Source organism: Poecilia formosa, unplaced genomic scaffold (genome assembly GCF_000485575.1).
Source record: "Poecilia formosa unplaced genomic scaffold, Poecilia_formosa-5.1.2 Scaffold242, whole genome shotgun sequence".
Taxonomy (NCBI): Eukaryota; Metazoa; Chordata; class Actinopteri; order Cyprinodontiformes; family Poeciliidae; genus Poecilia; species Poecilia formosa.
Window position 1 is genome coordinate 569,045 of NW_006800181.1, and position 20,859 is coordinate 589,903.

General features: G+C 39.6%; 1 protein-coding gene across 1 annotated transcript in view; it reads left to right on the forward strand.

Moving 5' to 3' along the window:
* Positions 1-3,543: 3,543 nt before the first annotated feature.
* Positions 3,544-20,859, forward strand: part of ntn1a (netrin 1a) — a 70,525-nt gene continuing 53,209 nt past the window's right edge. Inside the window, exons 1-2 of the mRNA XM_007569575.2 lie at positions 3,544-3,870; positions 3,985-5,040. Coding sequence (XP_007569637.1) covers positions 4,017-5,040 — 1,024 coding nt within the window. The 5' untranslated portion in view covers positions 3,544-3,870; positions 3,985-4,016. The remainder of the gene's footprint in view (positions 3,871-3,984; positions 5,041-20,859) is intronic.

Below are 20,859 nucleotides of genomic sequence, written 5' to 3' on the forward strand. Positions count from 1 at the left end.
TTATTACTTAGAACCTGTGGAGTACTCATTACTTTTACAAATTTAGAGCACACTTAGAACGTCCAGAGAATACTTATACTTATCTAGCATCCCAGAAGTCCAGAGGATACTTACTTACTTACACTTATTTAGCAACCCAGAACAGGGATTAGAACAAACTTAGAATCCAGAAAAACTACCTTAGCAATCACTTTTTAGACGCCTATTGTTCCAAACCAGAAAAGAAATTAGACCAGAAGATATTTACTTATACTCATCTACCAACCCTGAATAGGAGTATTTACTTTGGATCAACATTATTAGTTTTTTCTTCTTTTTGTGTCCTTTGTTATTTTATTTGTATTTCCTTTTAATTCCTGTAAAGCACTTTGTATTGCCTTGTTGCTGAAAATGTGCTATATAAATAAAATTACCTTTACCTTTAAACAGAAAAAGGAATAAGCCATCTTTTATTCAAATGGAAAAAAATCCTTGTTGCTTATAATGTAAAAGAAACCTCTCATTTGTAGAAAAGATGACTACATAATGATGTCTAATGTCATTGAATGATTGGATTATTAGGGCTGAACCTGAAACCCAACAAGTGTGGCAATTAAGGCTGAAAATCAGCGTCTGTCTGTGGTTAAACTTGGTTTGTCTCCTGCTTCTTTCTGTCTATTCCTTTTGTTTTGTATTCGTCCTCCACAGTGATCTTAGCCTTTTGTCCTTATCATCTGACTTACCAGCATGTTTTTCTTATATGACCTTTTGCTGGTTAATGTTGTTATTCCAAATATTACCCACTGTTTTAAAACCAGCATTGTTCCATAAGACTATGCTTCAAATGACCTTCTACTGAGAAATAATTAAAAAGAAAAACATTTTAGCTTGAATATTTTTTGCTTTATCTATTGTTAGTATTCACAAATGCCTTATTTTGGCTTCAAACTCATTTGCATACACTGCATATAAAAAATGTCCACTCCCTTGTGTATTTTACCCCCTTTTTATTGCTTTCATTAATTTCCTTTTGGGATTAATAAAGTATTTTTTAGATTGAACTGAATTAAATCCATCATGTCTTCATTTTGTTTCTGTATAGTTTTAGCTTTGAGTCATTGTCTTGCTGAAAATAAAGCTGTAGTTCTTTTGCAAATGAAAACTAAATTGTATACTTATATGCATTTATGTCCATACATATACTTTTTACAGTTGGCCTAATATATTAAGTTTCAGAGAAAAAGACTTCCAGGAAGCCATAAAATGCATCTTTTGAGATACATTCTTGAAACAATTATTGTAAAGTAATCACCTGAGTAAACAACATGAAATACTAGTGAACATGTAAATTTTTCTTTTGCGATTGTCTTAGCACAAAATAAATCAGTAAGAAGGAATCTGAAAAGTCAAAACATAACTAAAAGTAAAAGCCAAAGAAAGCAAAGTTCCTGTACAGATCCTGAAGTGGTGCACCAGCAGTGACTACAAAAAGCAAAAAGGAAGTAAAAAAAAAAAAATCTGATACTGAACAAAACGTGCACTTCAAGGTTGTAAAAAAAAAAATCATAAATTGTCGCATCAGTGGAACTGTCTTGACAGATTAATCTAGCAGAACTTGTAATCATTAAAAAGAAATTTATTGTCAATTTTTATATTGTTCTCATTTCTGTGATGGGTTTACCGTAAAAAAGAAAAGAGAAGTTTCCTCTGAAACAGAGAAGTTCAGAAGTAGAAGTCAAGGACATGAAGACTTCACTCACGTGGCTTTAAAAACGCATAATGATGATGCGTTTGATGTTAAGACTATTTGGATCCTAAACATTTCTTATTGGTTGATTGAGCTCTAATATGCACGTAAGGTTTAACTGAGAAGATATTCAAATTCAGGCTAATTTATCTGTTGAGAACCTGATATGACTGTTCAAAAACATGTCAGAGCAGTTCACTGACTTTCATATTTTCAGTGCTAAAGAAAAAGTGAGAACATGATCAGCAAATACTTCTTTGGAACCAGACAAAGTCTTTTGGATGGGAGAAAATGTCTTGGCAAGTTATGAACAATTTCTAATCATGATAGTACAAGACAAAAATGATCTCCATGAGCTGAAGTTTCAACACAATATGTAAAGTTGGGCCAGTGCGGTGCACATTTAGGACATCCTCAGGTCTCAAGAAAAACATCCTCACACATTAGAACAAACGGCCTCAGATGTCAGACCAAAAAGTCATCAGGACTCTGACCAAATGGCAGCAGAGTAAAAAGTCTCAGCAAAAACGACCTCAAATCAAAAAGGTCTCAGAAAAAACAGTGTCAGATTTAAAGGTCTCAGACATAAAGGCTTTTTATGAAATATTCAAAACTTCATTGTCATTGTCCACAATCGTTAATATTACAAGACATGAAAGCTTTCCGTTATCTAATGGAGCAAAACTGAAGTGTTTGGCCATAATGACTAGCATTAGATTGGGAAGAAAAGAGGTAAACTTGTAACCCAGAGAATATAAAGCACCAAGGCAGCAGCATCATGCTGTGGGGATGTTTTGCTACAGTAGGGATTGATGTACTTCTTGAAATAGTGTCACATGAAAAGACAATTATAGGCAGTAAGTTACAAAATGGCTTAAGAACATCAAGGTCAGAGTTTTAGAGAGTCCATCATTCTGTAGGACTGTAGAAAATGTGTGGTCAGAACTAAAAAGGTGCATCTATAAACTTGACTCAGTCATACTAGTTCTGCCTGGGTGATTGGACCAAACTCCAACAAGTTATTAAGAAATGTTACACAAAACATTTGATTGAACAATTTGAATTTAAGGCAAGTTTTGCACAAAGGAAGTGTACATATGCATCTAAAGGGCATACATCACATTTCTTCTCATTATTCTGCAACTTTTCCAGAGAGAAGTTATTGTTGGTAATCCTAATCGACCTAAAAACGGAATAGTTTAATTGATTGATTTAATGTCAATCAATTAGGAGAAATTTATCTGACTTTTTACGCAGTGTATGCATAAAAAGTATGTGAAAGAGAGTCTTAACTTATCTCCTCAAACATGCAAAAACCATCTCCTTTCAGTCCCATCCAATGTCTGAGTGTTCTTTAATAAACTGTGCTGTGTCTCCCCCGCCAGGACTCAGCTCTAAAACACACCTACTTGTAGTTCGAAGGTGGCATTTTCTTCGGCGGCCACCAGGTGGCGGTGTTACGTCTGGAGGCGGCATGCAACAGGTTTAGCGGAGCTGCAGCAGAACTTTATAGTGCTGCCACTCAAGAAATGAAAAGTGCAAAGCGTGTATAAAGTCTGCGCTTTGATTTTGTATAAGAGAAATAAAACATTAGGGACACATTGTAACTACAGAGACTCTTGGTTGGCTATTTAAAGGGACGTTTCAAGGTTGTTTTTTTTAAATAATTATCTAAAATACTATTTTATTAATTCCCTAATTTAGTGATCTCAGTTGCTGATCCATGTAGTTTAGAACAAAATACAAAGATTTATTGTATCATACAAAACTGATCAGAGCGCATATTCAAAACGTTTTGATTTTGCTCCAGCTGTTTTCCTCCAGAGGCAAAGCGCGTCCCCGATGTCTTCTGATGATGCACCACCAGTGGACGTCGTTGTTCCGCCCGGTGCCTCGCCCCCTCCTCAGCTCCTCACTCCATCAGGATGCGCTGACCTCATGCATGGATCCAAGCTAGAATCTCGGAGTGAAAGAGCGGCAGGCAGGGGGAGAGAAAGGAGTTTTGAAAAGACCGGCAGAAGGAGCGGGACTCGCTATAAGGACACAAGCGACTCTTAAGTTCAGCTGGAAGAAACAAACAACAACATAGGAGGAGGCTTGCGAGAATTAAGAAAAGTAGCTGATATCTTTTTAAATCTTTCCAGGTGAGGCGATCTTTATATGTTTTCTTCAAAATTTGCCTCAATATTGTGCAATTCATTATTTAAAGAGCGTTTTGTTCCCCTCCATTCATTTTCTGATTCTCTTCTCTCCTCCAGCCACAGACACTTTGGGGACCAGCAGACCGACCATGATAAGGGCTCTGGATGCCGTCCTGCCTGCGCTGCTCGCCGCCTCCCTGCTGTGCCGGAGCGCCTTCGGCGGCTACGGGATGAGCCTGTTCGCGGCGCAGACCTCCCCTCCGGACCCCTGCTACGATGAACACGGCAACCCGCGGCGCTGCATCCCGGACTTTGTCAACGCCGCCTTCGGGAAGGAGGTGAGGGTGTCCAGCACCTGCGGCAGGACGCCGAGCCGCTACTGCGTGGTGACCTCCGCAGAGAAGGGGGACGAGAAGACCCGGAACTGTCACACCTGCGATGCCTCCGACCCCAAGAAGTACCACCCGCCGGCGTACCTGACGGACCTGAACAACCCGCACAATCTCACCTGCTGGCAGTCGGAGAACTTCGTCCAGTTCCCACAAAACGTCACCCTGAGCCTGTCCCTCGGAAAGAAGTTTGAGGTGACTTACGTGAGCCTGCAGTTCTGCTCCCCACGTCCTGAATCCATGGTTATCTACAAATCCATGGACTACGGGAAAACCTGGGTGCCCTTTCAGTTTTACTCCGCGCAATGCAGGAAGATGTACAATAAGCCCAACCGGGCCGCGATAACCAAGCAGAACGAGCAGGAGGCCGTCTGTACGGACTCCCACACCGACATGTACCCGCTGACCGGCGGCCTTATCGCCTTCAGTACGCTGGACGGCCGCCCGTCCGCACACGACTTCGATAGCTCCCCGGTGCTGCAGGACTGGGTCACGGCCACAGACATCAAAGTCACCTTCAGCCGCCTGCACACGTTCGGCGACGAGAACGAGGACGACTCGGAGCTGTCGCGCGACTCCTACTTCTACGCCGTGTCGGACCTGCAGGTCGGCGGGCGGTGCAAGTGCAACGGGCACGCATCCCGCTGCGTGAAGGACCGGGACGGGAGCCTGGTGTGCGAGTGCAAGCACAACACCGCGGGGCCGGAGTGCGACAGGTGCAAGCCGTTCCACTACGACAGGCCGTGGCAGAGAGCCACAGCCCGGGAGGCCAACGAGTGTGTCGGTGAGTCCGTCCACGGTCCTCCATCCTGGAGCGACTGGCAGATGAGGAGCGGTTTTTCACTTTCTCTTGTGGGAGGAAACTGAGGCAATGATAATATTAACTAATAATCTATAAAATAATAATAATAATAATAACAGGGGTTGAAATCTTACAAAAGTGCAGGGAAATAAATAAGCTTTTGAGGGAGAAAATGCATAAAAAACTCACTTATTAAAAAAAAAAAAAGAAGCGCATTTTGAAAGCTTCAGGGTTTTGGAGCGAGACCGTCGACAGTAGTTACCTCACCAAGATCTTCCACCACCAACCAGAAAGCCACTTTTTCCCCCATTTTAATTTAAGGAAAAATAATTAATAATCCCCTAATCTGGTTACTGTGACATGTGCATAAAGCCCTTCATTATTAAGATATTTATCTTGTCAGTATTATTAAGGTTGTAATTTGGGAACATTTGTTTGACTCTAAGGGATTCATCATAATTTATGCAAACACACACTCACAAAAAAGTCATAAAATATAATCTAATGATGCAACAATCAGTCTTTTCCTGGCAATATCAATTTCTGGTTTTCTTTGAGGTTTTACTTTCCAATTCTAATTTTGACCATTCTATTTTTTTATGGACCAAAACATGCAAAAACGACAAAGTACTAGCAGCAGAAAACTAAAGAATCAGGGAATGAGGCATATTTTTACAACAAGGCAATTATAGTCAGTGATACTAAAGGGGTTTTTTCAGCTAAGAAAAAGTGCAACACAGTACACGATGTTGCTTTATATGTTTGTATTCAAAATTGGACAGAGTTCCTCAGTTTGAACCATTAAAATGAATTAGAAAAACCCCTATGTTCTTTTTTTTATTATCATTTAGCTTTCTGACCTGCCAATCATTAAGTAAAGCAAATCAAACAAAAACTGGCCTAATCCAATCTCTGCTTAATTGGTTCGTCAGTGTTTGCTTTAACACAAAACTGCACAAACAGACAGTATCTCCTGTGTTTCTACATTGTTAAAGATTAATTTTATTTATTAGAGGGACCAAATTAAAGCCATCTAAACAGCTGTCTTAATCAGAAATCCAAACTGTTTCACACCACTCTGGCTGCCCAGTGTGAACAGAGTTACTGCGTTTTGTCCTATAAACTGAACACAGAGAGTGAGCAGTAGAATACTGATAATTCTGGCTCTTTTAGCTTCTGGGTTTCAGATTTAGGACGAGAAAACCTTACGAAACCGCGCAAAAACTAAACAACACATTTCACCAAAAAGCGAAACAAAACGTTTTATGGAGTTTCTGATATGATATTTTAGATCCATTTCTGTCCTTTAATCACATTTAAACACCAGCTTGTACTGTTTTTAATTTATGTTTTTAAGAGAGTAGCAGCAATTATTCTTTTTTTAGGTAAAATAACACAGGGAAAAAATTAGTCTGATATTGGCTTGTTAATTAATGTGTAGTTAGTAGTGCTAACTTAATTAGAGTGATGGGTGGCCGTCCTTTTTATCTTTGTCTAGAGATATTTCCAAATAGCAGAATTTATCTTTTTTGTAAAAGAGCAAACCCTGCCATGTTTAGATATTGGCAATCAGCTCATCTCTAATCACAGTCAGATAGTGTGTATTAGTATACATATTTACAGTCTAATTCTGTTTTAACTTCTAAGTAAAAACAAAAAAAAAAAAACATTAAAATGAAGACAAATCACCACTGTGATCAAACGTCTTGATGAGATGAACGCAGAGCGAGCAAAATGACGATTCAAAGACAAATTCAGCCAATTGGAAATCTACAATTTTCCTTTCAGCTGCAGCTCTACGAGCACACAGCAGCTGCCTTGGAGGGATTTGTTTGCTGATTTCTGACGTTGACATGGTGAAACGTGAACAAGGAGCATTTTTGGCCAAATGTGCATTTACTGTAACAGTTACTCCTCAAACAAGATAAAGATAAAACCAAACATCAAGGTTTTATTGTACTTTAAAGTTGCAGCCTGCATCTCCTCCCAGAAGGGATCTTACTTAAACTCTTGAGAAAGTCTGCTCCAATCACCTCAACAACTCTGTTAAAATCAGAGAATATTAGTTAAATTTATAGTTGTCAGCAACAGAACAGTCGGGACTGATCTTTAAGGACTGCAGGGCTGGATATCTGTAGCTGATTGTAAGATATTTTGGAGTTTTTACACCTTTTGAATTCTCTAAAAAAAAAAGTTCAAATTTCACTGTTTTTTTACACTAATCTAAATGAAACGCATATGGTTCCTCTACACCAATATAAATAAATGAAACATCTAATAACGAGGTATACTCTTACTCATGGTTTACAGGAAAAAAGTAACACTTTTTGAGGAGAGTGTTTGAAAATCAGTCTGCCGCCGTTCTTTCTCACGAGAAAGTGCTGCAGCGTCTGTTGATGTGTGAAGGTGTTATATTCTGCTCAATTCCTTCCACCAAACATCAAGAAACGGGGAAAATGAATCCGCAGAGAACTTTTAAACAACTGCGTTTCTGCCCCTGTTTTTAAAGCACTTTGCTGATTGCAACCACCTGGACCTTAAAGGTTGCTCAAGTGTTCTTTGGTGTGCATCTCAATCCATTTGGCTTATTGACTCGCTGCGGCGAACCAACGGCTTCGAATGCAATGAGTTCAGCCAGCAGATGCTTTGGCACATCAGAGACCGTAGGAGGTCTGAGGAGCTGCAGTAAAGGCAGGATAAGGCAAACTATGGCCGCGTCGCACTGGATGCCAGTTGTGAGGTAAAAGGGATTTTGGAGAGTACCGTTTGTTGAATGATCCAGGGTAATCAAACGATGGCTTAGAGGCATGTTGAATGAAGGGACTTGCTCTCCACACAGCGGCGGGGTTCAGTGGAGGGGCTGTCAACAGCAAGGTGGCTTAAATGGCAGCTAAAAAGACAGGAGGAGAGGAATTTGATTTAAAAAAGGGGCATGCAAAGACAGAACATTGCAGTAGATGACTTTTTCGTCTATCCTGTTCATCATTAGCTTTTATTGGTATCATTAGCTTTTATTGGTAAGAGCTACAATAAAAGCTCTTTTTTTTTAGCAGAGATTCACAAATCAGGTTTTATGATGACCAATTTTGCAAAGCTCAGAAGCTGTACTGATTTAGCATCATAAATAACAGCAGAATATTTCTGCTTCCTGCATTTGCTGGAAACTGATCTACATATAAAGGAAAAGGTGTCAATTAAAATGGAACAAGGGTTAAATCAAACCTATTGCAGTCACAGAGTCGCCTCTGACTGCATCACTGAAATCTACAAATACACCAAACTCCAGGTTTTAGAACCTGTTCAAATATAATACAGCTAAAATCAGTTACAGCTTCTACATTTTTTTTACTCCTTTACAAGAGAAATTACAGGTCGCAAAATGTTTTCTCTTTCTTGCACACACCTAAATGTAGAAGAGAGCCATTTCATTAAATCTTGCTATTTATTTATTTATTTATTTTGCAATATTATTCCAAAATGTGTGTGAATACCTTAGTAAGGCGCTGTGCATATTATGATGATGCACGACAGGCACGACATCAAACAGATTAGTTCGAAATTATCCTAAGTGTTCAATGTCTCAGTGTGGCGAGAGTAACATGTGAATCTCCCTTTCGTTTTTACTACAAATTCTTATCACACATTTGTTGAAATGCTGCCTGAGTTTTATCTGAAAACACATCAAAGCAAAGATATATATTTTGCTACACAGTCTTAGATTATGTAGAATATATAGCGCATGAATCAATGCACTCACCAAAGCGTTTGCTCATGTACACGATTCTAGCAGATTTAAAGCTGCGTTTCCCACTTTTATCAGTCTACTTTATGGAAAGCACACAGTGTTGTTTGCAATATTGCTCCCAGGTGGTGTCCTGACAGAAGCTCAAAAACATTCTCTGCAGAGTGGTTAGTAGGACGCATTAAAGCTTGTTTTAAAGACACAGCCACTGGGACAGAGCAAAACATTTTCGCTTGTTTTTTTTACGCCCTGTGATATTCTACGGGTGTCTTATAAAAGATAGGAAACTGTTGTGTTGTGCTAAATGTTGGTGTTTGCATGTGTTAACGGTTAAAGGCAGCTGCTTTAGTTCTTTGTGTGAGGCACTCAACGTTTTTAGGATTTCATGAATTTCTGCCCAAATTTTAATGCGGATTCAGATCATTTCCAGAGCAACAGTGAGAAAGTGCGAAAGCTGAAGTTTTCACCAGACATTTTGCTAACAGTCGTTGAGTTCTGGGTTTTTCAAAAGCTGAATTGAAATGGACAATTTCCCAAGTTACTCTAACTTTTCATAAATATTGCAGTTCTTGGCAGAACTGTTCATACTCGACCTTTTTCACATTTTGTCACAATTACAAACTATATTTTTAGTGAGGCGAAACCGATATGTCCTTCTCTTGTCTTGTTTTTCTTTACAAGTAAAATTCTAAAAAGTGTGGCACGCATGTCTACTATCTCTACACCAAAGGCTTTTGTGTAGTTACAGCTGTAATTATTTTGGCCACTTCTGTACCAGCTTTGCACATCTGAAGACTGAAATGTTGGATTTAGATCTGGACTTTGACTGGGCCATTTTGATAATCGTATCATAGCTCTACCTGCTCGAAGGTGAACCTCCACCTGAGTCTCAAGTCTTTTGCAGCCTGTTTCTGACATGTTTTCTATACATGGTTTGTAGCAACCTTGACTTATGGTTTTCTATTAACGTTGGTAATTTTTTTCAGTGCCGACACTGCAGTTGTCCATCCAACAGTTCAGATTTTTATTTCTGAAAGAATGCAACTTGAACTTCACATTTATATCACATAAATCTCAACAAAATGCAAGTTTGATTTATAGAGAAACATTGTGAAACATGTTAAAAGATGTGAATACTTTTACTGGCGATAGACAAAACCAAGCAGAAATCAACTTTAATTTGCATATTGTGAGGTAGATGAACCTGAATGCTGAATATTTCTTACCACTTCTTGATTTGTTTCTGTTTTGTTTATTTGGAACCTTTCACACCAAAGGTCTGGTTGATGTTTAAACGGCTCGTTGTGCACCTTTATAAAATCGCTCTCCTTCATCTTCAAAGGTGGAGACCACATCCATGGTCAGACGCAGCGAAGGCAAACAAAGCTGGGAATAAACTGATAGAGAAGCCATGCACTTTGCACCGTATTACTCTACTCACACTATTCTTCAGGTCTTCAGGTCGCAGGTTCAAACAGAAGAAGGGGGGTTTGGCCCTGCTCTCACTTCAAGAACCTGTTTCTGTGAGCTCTTATCAGTGTTTATGACTGGTTTTGTAAACCGGCATAGAAATAAATTGAGCACAGTCCAGACAACTGGCTCGGCCTTCTGTTTTAGATCCAGAGACCTGCTGTATCTCCCAAACAGACAAACACCAGTCACCATTTGAGCACATACTGTAAGCAAACCTGGGCCTACGGTATATCATCTGCTGGAGCTAAACTCTAAAAAAGGCAGCCAGTAGATGTGTATGGAGAAACACACTCACATGCATAGCGTGAAGGGCAGCAATGCTGGAAATCTTTCTGTAGCACAGCCCTGCAGATGTGGACTTGGCTTTTCTAGCAGCTCCATGCAAATTTGACTGAGAGTATGTACAAGTAAGCCTTTGATGTGTAAATATTCCTCGTTGAGGTTGTCGAAGCGCTTGAACCTTCCTAATTCACCAGGCCAGAATCACGACCAGCTAGGGAGTCTTTCTCCTGGATAGTTGGGATGAGAAGATGGTTCTAGGGTTGGAGTTCTGGACCTGACCTAGTACCAATCCTCCCACTGCTTAAGGGTCCGTGATTTTTGTTAAATCTAATTCTAAGCTATCCCAGACGAGCCCCCAATTTGTTATGGTCTGGCTCTAGAACCACAACAAACAAAGGGAAGTAATGCATGGGATAACTTAAAATTAGGTTTATTTAACAAAAATCACGGCTGGCTGGAGAAGGTAGGGCAACACGAGGGAGAAAGGGGAGAGAGTGATAAAAAGAGAGAGAATGGGCAGGGTGAGTGAGAGACAATGGTGCATCTTAAGCTTGATCTCAAGTTGTTGTGGGGACACTGGCCAGCTGCCTCCATTTCCAATCAGCACCAATTAGGAGCTCTGAAACAGAGACGTTAGAGACACCCCCCAAAAAGGCCTTGGGCCGAAACACCAGCAACACCCAGACACCAATGAAACCTGCAACCCTGAGAAAGAAACTGTACGAAGGAAAATGAGAAGATGAGGGAGATAGAAATGAAGGAGACGGTGTTGAGGTATGGCCCTGGGACTTCACCTGCATCTGGAAGCTACTTTCCTTACAAAAGATTTTACTAAGAAAACAGCCTATTGCCTGAAATCACTGACTTTGCAGGAGTCACTCATCCTTGGCAAGCATTTGGCAACAGCGGAGGGAAACAATCGCATTGTTACTGCAGAAACGCAGAGAAGCAATGAGCTGATGGGATTTTCTATAGGAAAGAAAAGCAGAATTCAGAGTTAGTGGCAGCAGTGGCCCAGTAGCATCTCTGATTAGATCTACTGAAAGATACAATGCGTTGTCACTGACTTTCTGTGTTCTCAGTTTGTTTGTCTCCTTTCAGTGAGAACAATCCTGTGCCTTGCTCTTGGGCTTTTCAATAAAAATATCACAGGGCAGATGGAGGACAAAGTGGACCTGTTGTTGCTTCTCTTACATTTCTTACATTTTACAAAGTAAAAAAAAGAAAAGAAAGAAAAACAACAGGAAACTATCACATTTGAATGTCTCCATCCAGAAGCAACATAGTCACCAAGAGGGAGCTCCTTTCTGTTTGAAATGAATTAGCCACAAATGGCAAAATTATTTCAATATGACAGCTAATGTAGATACTGTTGAATATGTCAAATCATGGCAGATCTTGAAGCCATTAAAGTCAGGGCTTGGCAGCCGGCCGCTTATTGAGAAGGAATTTTGGAGCTTGTTATTGCCTGTCTTGCAGCCTGTTCAAGAAGCCACTCAGTTTTGATGGAATTTAGTTTTGCACTGATAATAAATTCTGACAGCTCCTTTTGAAGACTGGAGATGAGTTTTTATCAAAAAACGAATTTGACAGAAAGGCAGAAGTGTGCACGTCTGCCTTTGCGCTTAAAGTGAGACACAACGGGGCGTTTCTGCCGCGAGTTCTTCCTGAATTTTCGGCATGTCGTCCGGTGTTGGTCTCGGGGGCCGAAAGATCTCTTTTCATTACTTCCATTTTTGTTTTCAACCTGCCTTCTGACGAAGCTCAGGCTGCACTGCTTGAGGTGATGGAATGCGTTCAGATGTCAGCGAAGGCAAGAACTCATTGTGAAGTTTCACAGGTCGTGTATCTGTTGTTCACTTCAGCGTCCTCTGGGCAGAGTGAGCGGTTCTGGGCTGTGGTTTTGTTTCATTGCTTTGGCTACGACACGTAATTAAAGCCAGATCCTGCTTGCAGCGTGAGCCCGCATTTTAGGCCTGTGTCTCTGCTCGCACCAGAAATGTGGCCTCGGTTTTGTTTTTGAGAAGCAGTTTGGTACGAAGCCATATTGCCTGTGAAAGAAAGCCATATAGCGTTACTCTGCTGGCTTCTGGCCCGGAGTCACTTCCTCTTGTCACCCTCGCTTCACCGTGGACTCTGCTGCCTTATTACAACATCCAAACACGCCTGGAGCTTATTCGTTTTTATTGATATCAGATCATTTGCTATGAGCACAATTATTATTGCTCTAAAGCTGTGGAAGAACACATAACTGCCTTTACTCAACTTGACCTGAGCTATTAGGATTTGGCGCACGCATGCATGTCAGAACCGGGTTTCTAATAACATCAGTTGTATTCTCTAGAGAGAAATGTGAACAATCTACTTGCATCCTGAGGAGGTTTGCCCATCCAGTGAACGGTTGTTCTGTAAAAAGCTGCGGCAATAATGTTACAGAATGAGTTTGTTATTCTCAATGGAAGATGTCCAGTTCAGCAGGGCTGTGAGCCCCGTCATGGCAGGTAGTTTTGGCTGTGAGTACCAGGGCCAAAAATGCAAACATTTTCAAAAGCCTACAGTGTCGTAGAAAATCTTTCTGCACGCTGCTGGTCAGCCGGTTGGATGAAGGATACTTTTGTCTTGCAGAATTGGCTGCCTAAAAGTATTTTGGCCTTTTAGGTTGGAAGATGTAGAAGCACCATCTTCATCGCTTTTATGAAGGTAGCTGTGCTTTGAAACTACAGCTGTCAAGCTACTAGCAGCATGTCTGGAAAGCAATAACCTAATACCAGCTAATTAGACACCAAGTGTTACTGCATATGAAGCAGAACGGCCAACAAATGTATAATATTATGCACAGAAAGTATTCTTAGTCCGAAAGGATTTATTCTATAATTTATTTTATTTATAAAAATCAATTATATTAATAAATGAATATCCTAAATATCTGCTATAACTGATAATTAATTATTTACATAGACATATTAGGAATTGTTAGAAATTTAAAAGCTGTTCCCCAAATTGATAGAAACTCAAGGCAGGGAAACACTGAAGCTGTTGAGTTTATTTTATTTATTTATTCATCATTACCAATATTCCTCCAATATTTTTGCACATTGCATATTTCCTTAGAATAATGCAGCACATTTTTTGTCTTAAATCTTTGCAGAAATATAGGGATACTGCAAAACTGGTACCTTGATCACACCGTGAGAATCTCCAACCCATGTTTAGGCAACACTTTGGATACAAAGTTGCTTTGACATAAGTAGAAGCACTTTTCAGTTTCTGACTGACCTGAACTTTTATCTCGAAGAATAATAATATGAGACGATAAAACAGCGAAGATGTTATTTTTGACCATTTGCTCGTACCAGCACTGAAGATTTATTCTTTATATTAGAAACAGAAGGAATGTCACAGTGTGTGTGAAAACAGTTGTGAAACAGTTTTTTTTTTTTTACTAAACTAAAACATTAATTACGTCTTAAATTAACCGTTAATGTGAACATGGTGTGCCAAGATGCCATTCTAAAGACATGAGTCTCTGTTCTGTTCCCCGGAGAGACTCTTGGTCTTTACCTTAACTGTGAAATTTCCAAAAGGCATTTTCAAAGCCAGCATACTCCATGACTGACAGGTTGATATTGAAAAGCCTCAGACAGAGCATCTTTGCTGTACTCCGCTCAGTCTTCCTGCTATCTGCTCTCTCGCAGCCTGGATGACCACCTTACTCATGTCTGGACATGTTGCAGAAAATAAAGATGTGTTTCAAATAGCTTTTTCTGTCTGGATGTCTTCCGGTTTCCTTCTGAAATACCTCAATTGTACTGAAAATAGCAAACATTTAATCTTCTTCCCCAACTAACACCTCCACACCAAAGAGCGTTGATGTCAGCTCGTGTGTGTTGCTCGGGTTACTGTTTTTGACCAAAAAAGTTTAAAACTATTGGTCGATTTCTCAGCAGTTTTCAACATATTGTTTTTGATATTCTCCTCCAACAGCAACGAGAAGCCCTATTTCTGCCAGTACCTATGTTTATCACCGTTTATCCTTTGTATTTTGTTTGTTTGTTTTTTTTTTGTTTTTTTTTATTGCTGTTCTCTCTTTTTCTCTACCAGTTGAAGTTGAAATTACACAGCTTGTTTGTTCCTGTGTGTGTCTCTCTTAGTCCACATAATGTGCCAGTGGGTGTTTATGCAGCTTTTCAGCGCCCGCGGAGGCGTCTGTTAATGAATTAATTGGCGACTTGTTGCCGCAGTGAAAGCTCATCTTAAGCAGAGAGAGGATCTCTGTGTGTTGTGGGTTTGGCACCGAATGCCTCTAAGTGTTTGTGCGAGTGTGTGTGTTTCAGAAGGAGAGTGAGTAAGGAGGAGGTGTTTGTGTGCAATGGAAAGGGTTTAGTTCAAGGAAACCAAATGATTAGGGGTAATTAAAACCCACAGCAGACAAAATCATCTTGTGTTCACACAATAAACACAAAATGCCCCAGCGCATAGCTCATAAGTCGAATGAATCACACCATGCCTGTCTTTCTCGTGTGTCATGAGCTGCGTCAACGACTAGATGCTCTAATGTGGAAGGAGACAGGTTGACCAGACAGGACATCTATTTTTTTTTTTGTTTGTTTTATTTTTATGGAAACATTCCCATAGAACTCTGCTCAAAACTTCTATAAATGCAAAAATAACCCTTTACCAACTTTTTCCTTGAGGAACTGATTTTGAAACTTATAGTATTTGACTCTAATTTCTCCAATAAATGTGCTTGGTTAAATCTATTTTTACCTATTTAATTTGAATTAAACTGTGATAAACAGTTTAACACTTCTGTTAGCTTTCATTTTAGGACTGAATCTAATTATTGTGTTGCTAATAACAGCTAGCCTGCTCTTGGTTTTCTGACTTGGAGGAAACTCAGATGTTTTGCATAGATCTGCAGGAACATGGGGGAAAAAAAGAATATAAGTGTGATAATTTTGTCCAATACTGGAAACATGACAAATAAAAAAAAAAAAAAATTACTCACCGAGTTTTGGAAAACAATGCATTTATTGCATAAGTTGTCCCAAACATATATGTATAGAAATTACTTAAAAAACAAAATAAGAATTATTAATCGTGTGTATTAAAACTATTAGCTGTTCATATCATCCATGCTTAAATTTTACATGATTGAACAGATTTGTTGAAAACCTTTTAAAGGTTTTTTTTGTTGTTGTTTGTTTGCATGAGGAACATATTTGAATTAGATAAGCATAAAAACTAAATTTATGGACTGGTCATACCTACCCAGTAGGTCAACAATTAAAAAAAATAAAGTATTATGTCCCTGAAAATAGAAATTCAGACTTTGATCATGAGAGATTTTTTTATTTTTTATTTTTTACCATCTTGTCTTCAAAATAAAAAATGGCTACACTGGACATAATGTGTGGCAATTTTTGCAGTAATAAGAGTAATAAACACAAAGTACTGCACAAGTTCTCTCAGCCAATGTAAAATTGTTTAAAATTTCATTTTGTACCTTTAGATTGTTTTTTTTTATTTTTTTATAATTGCTACCAACAGCTAGCCCAGCTACCGATTTTTTGTCACTATCGACGTTATTTATAGAGATTTTCTTTCCCTTATTAGATCCTGTCACTGCGTAGTCGTCGGACCATTTCATGCACACAATTTTGGTCACTACCACTAAATCCTTGGGCAGAAAGACATCGCAAAGCATTTATAATAAGGAAAGATGTAAACAGCACAGGAAAATGCTGCCAGTGGAGTGTATATAATGGACGAATATAGAGTTTGTGCATTTGGCAGCCAGTCTGAGTTAAAACTCTGGAAGCCACTATTTATATGAGATCTGATCCTGGGGCTGAGGCCAGCGGTGCTGCTGAGGATAAAGGCAGATGACCTCAGCACCTCCATGTGGCAGCAGGTTACCAAGAGAGGGTCAAGTTTTTGCAGCCAGAACAAATAAAATGTGTGGACTGGAATATGACGAAAACCGTGGACAAGTAAGAAAGGAAGGGACTTTAGGAGAAAACTTTCAACTTTTCTACGTCTTGCTTCATCTGAGCCTCATACCTCAGTATTTTATTGGGATTTTACATGATAAACTTAGAAAAAGCAGTCCAGACTTATAAATCCGGTTTTTATATTTTTCTGTATTTGTATCTTTTAGTTAAGGCTTTGTAGGACCATTTTTTACTTCAATTACAAATGCATGTCTTTTGGCTAATTCTCTGCCAGCTTTTCACATGTAGAGATTTACTTTTTTTTTGCATATTTTTCAAAATTGTGTAAAACAGCTCAAACTCACAATCAATGGAGAGCGTCTTTAACATCCGTTTTTGAATATTTCTGCAGAATCTTTCTCAGATTTCGGTCTGATATTTGATTAGGCCATATGAATGTTTTTTGATCTAAACCATTTTATAGTACCTTCCTCCATTTTCCCATTAACTTTGACCAGCTTCCCAGTCCTTACTGAAGAAACTCCATCCTACAGCATGATGCTGCCATCACCATTTTCTTTGTGAAGATGGTGTGTTCAGGGTGTTAGACTTCCACCAGTTATAGTAATTTGTAGGAAGGCCAAAAGTTTCAGTTTTCATCTCATCACTTCCTAAACTTCTGTTTCTTCTTCTTCTTCATCTTCTTCTTCTTCTTCTTCTTCTTCTTCTTCTTCTTCTTCTTCTTCTTCTTCTTCTTCTTCTTCTTCTTCTTCTAACATTTCCTTTGATGGCTTTGTTTCAGAACGTCCTTATTCTTGGCTGTATTTCATAAAAGCTGGAGAGTGCATAAAATGTCTAGAAAGTATTCACTACACTTCACTTTCTCTACATTCTGCTGTTTTGCAGTCTTATTCCAAACTGTATTAAATTAATCTCTTTCCTCAAAACTCTGCACACACATACCCCATTGTGGCAATGTGTAAAAATATTTTGGAGATTTTTGCAAAATCATCAAGAATAGAAAACCAAGAAATCACCTTTATGTTGGTATTCACAACTCATTACTGAGCCGATCGTGCTTGAGATGTTTCTGCAGATTGACCGAAGTCCGCCTGTGATAAATACAGCTGATTGGACTGGATTTGGAAGCAATCAAATTGATGGTAAATTGATGAAGTCTTCCTGGGACTGAGCGATCAGGGGAAAAGAGCCGTAGTTAGAGACATACCCAGAAACCCGATGATCTCTGTCGGAGCTCCAGTGTTCCTTTAGAAAGCAGAACCTCTAAGCGTCTCCACAACGTTCTCCCCGATCTCTCTGCTGTATTCCTGATCCTCATGATGCTGTTTGTGCACTAATGTTCTCTAAGCTTCATTTATGCTGAGGTTAAGCTGCACACATTAGCACTGGAATATTGAAAACCATGTGTGCTTCCACGTTACTGATACATGCTGCGTTCTGCTGGCTCTCGAAATCAAATCTCAATATGATGCAAACTTACAAATAATAATAAAAAAAAAACTTACAATATACATGGCAAAATTGTTATCTACAAAGTGTTTACTTGCACTTTCAGGTTTAAAAACAGACATCCATATGTGTCTTGCATCTGCAGCATCATGTGTTGTTAACGTTTGGCTGTAAACACTCAAATCTGTTCTCAGTTAAAAGTGAAAGCCCTGGCACGGTTTGTTTCGACTGGTCCAAATCTAATAGCTGATAGGGCCGTTCCAGCACCAGCAAGAAGAACAATGAAGCAAAAGCAAACAATGATGCCCTCCATGCTGCACATGTGTGTGCAAGAGCGAGCAAAACAACAGAGAAGGAGGCTTTTGTCCATGCAGCAGCTCAGCGCTCGGTTCAAGGTGAAAGCCCTGGCAAAAACTCCTCTGGCAACAGCCGCCGTGTTCGCCGACAGGACCACCAAGCACGAGTGCGAGCGCTCTGAGCTCAAAGCGCAGGTCCTTAAGACTCACAGCAAGAAATGATTACACCTCCGTACGGCGGCCCACTGGGCAGATCAGAGCGTCCCCCGCTGTTCCTGCCGCCTGTATCTGTCGTCATCCAAGGCAACTGCAAGCAGCTGGAGCCTGCTGCTGAGGACTAATGTGTCAGTGGGACTTAATTATGCTGTAAACTCTCAAACACTTGGACGTGGATAAAGTTTGGAGAGCTTGGTAACCAGTCAAAGATAGCACGTAGTGGAGCTGCGCATGCACGTGGTTTAAGAGCGATTGTTCTCCAACTTTCATGTCTCACACACACGCACGCATGCACACACACACACACACACACACACAGTCTGAAACAGTGGGAGAAAGCACCTGTGACAGATCAAGCTGAGTTAAACAATTTCATTGTGCGTCAAACACACTCACATGCTGCCAGAAACAAAGACCCTGTCTCCAGCTCCTCCAACGTGCGCGTGTGTGTCCGTGAATAGCTGACAGTGATTTATCAGCAATGTTTTGTCTTTTCCATATAAGTCATGGAGCAGGGCGCTTGTGTGCGCATGGGGGAGTGTGTGTGCACTTTAAGGTTTGCAGCACTCGGTTGTCACGGAGGCCTGTAAATCACACTTGTGCTTGTGTGTGTGTCAGAGTGAGTTTGCCTGTTGCCATCTAGCCAGTTCGCTGCCATCGGACGCAGCAAACAGTCGCGCAATAACTTGTGTGTGTTTCATCCTGGAGGCTGGTGAACGCAGCTGGCTGGTGAAACTGCACAAAGAGACCACAGTCAGCAGAGGTCAGCACAAAGTAGAAAGATTAGAGCGTTACTTCAAGCTTAGGATCAGATGTTTAAGATCAAATATGAGATTTGTTCTACTCTTTTTTTAAGATTAAGTTTCATAGATCACATTTTGTTTGGGTTTTTTTTTTCTCCAAAAGTCAAACTCTTTCCCAGTCTTATAGCTACATTCATTTCCAACAGTGATGCTATCGGTTGGTGTATTTTTTTTTAATACTAACAAATGTACAGTGATAAAAAAATTAAGATACACTTGGATTTATACAAAGTATTTCCAAAAAAAAAAAATAAAATAAAAATTAAAAGGGCAGTTAATTCATAAAAAAAAAAAGAAAACAAAAGAAAAGAAAGAAAAATCTGCTTCTTGTGTATTTGGCTAGATCTAGTTTGGAAACAGGATTTTTAATAAAAAAAAGAGTTTGTCCTGATTCAATAAGTGTTAATTAGAAACATTTTAAATTTAGGTTGATGACATCACAAGAGGCAAAGCAACACTATAGTGGTGAAGGAACGCTTGGGAGTTTTGACGGCCACATAAATAAGCAGCATGTTCTCTTACATTTTAAAAACGTGGCCAGAACAATGAGTTATTTTTTTCACACTTTCGCCAGGATAAGAAACTTGGATGTTTATCCTTGTAGATAATGCTGTCTCATGCCTTAAAGGTTTATAAACACTTAAAAGTATGACTAATCATAGATTAATGTTTTGGGGATTTTCTGATTGTCTAAATTAAAAAAAAAAAAAAAGAGATCATTTATATAAACAACAGATATTCAGACAACAAACTTCAAGGTCATGAAAACATTCACATTTTGAAGAATCAAGGTGTTTTTTGCGTGGGACAAAAGTTTGTTGTGGCTAACCCTGAAAGGTCCACCCGGGATATTTTGCAGGGACTTTGTGGAAGTGGTTAAATGCATCAAATCTATTTTGTTCTGTTCACTTCATGACTTATTCTGGAGCATTAGGAATGCTCCTGAGCTGCAAGAAGTTTCGCCTGACGTGCTGGAACTTATAACTACACAACTGCGGCTGACAGAGCCGAGACGTCTCCTGAACTCTCACTGAGAGAATTACTGCCAAATTCATATTCCATTAGCAAACAACTTCTTTCTTCCTGGCTGCTGAGCATTAGTTTGTCTTGCCGGGGGTGTTGACTGGACTACTGCTGATGTTTTGTGTGTACAGGTGACAGCATGGTGGGGCCCAGTGCTGGACGGGGAAACCACAATTATTAGCAGAAATAAGGAATAATGCACGAAAAATTAGGACTAAAACAGAACCCATCATCCAGCTCTTAGTTGTTTGATCATTTCAACCAGAGCTGTATCTTATTTTCGAGAGGGTGGATTTTATCTTTATCAAAACAATTTACTGCAAAATTAGGTCAGGTGAGACTTTTTAATCCAGAAGAAATGATTTGTCGTTTAAGTGACAGTACATCTACAGTGACTTTGATTTATTCCACAGAAAAGTCTAACCAGATGGGTTTAATGGTGAAAACGTCACCCAGGATTGTCTGGCTGTTACTAGAGTGCAGTCTTTGCTGTGTGAGGGAGGAGGAGGGCTTTTTGGGGGGGAAAGTTTGCAGGGTCATCTCAATTTGCCAGGGGGTGATCC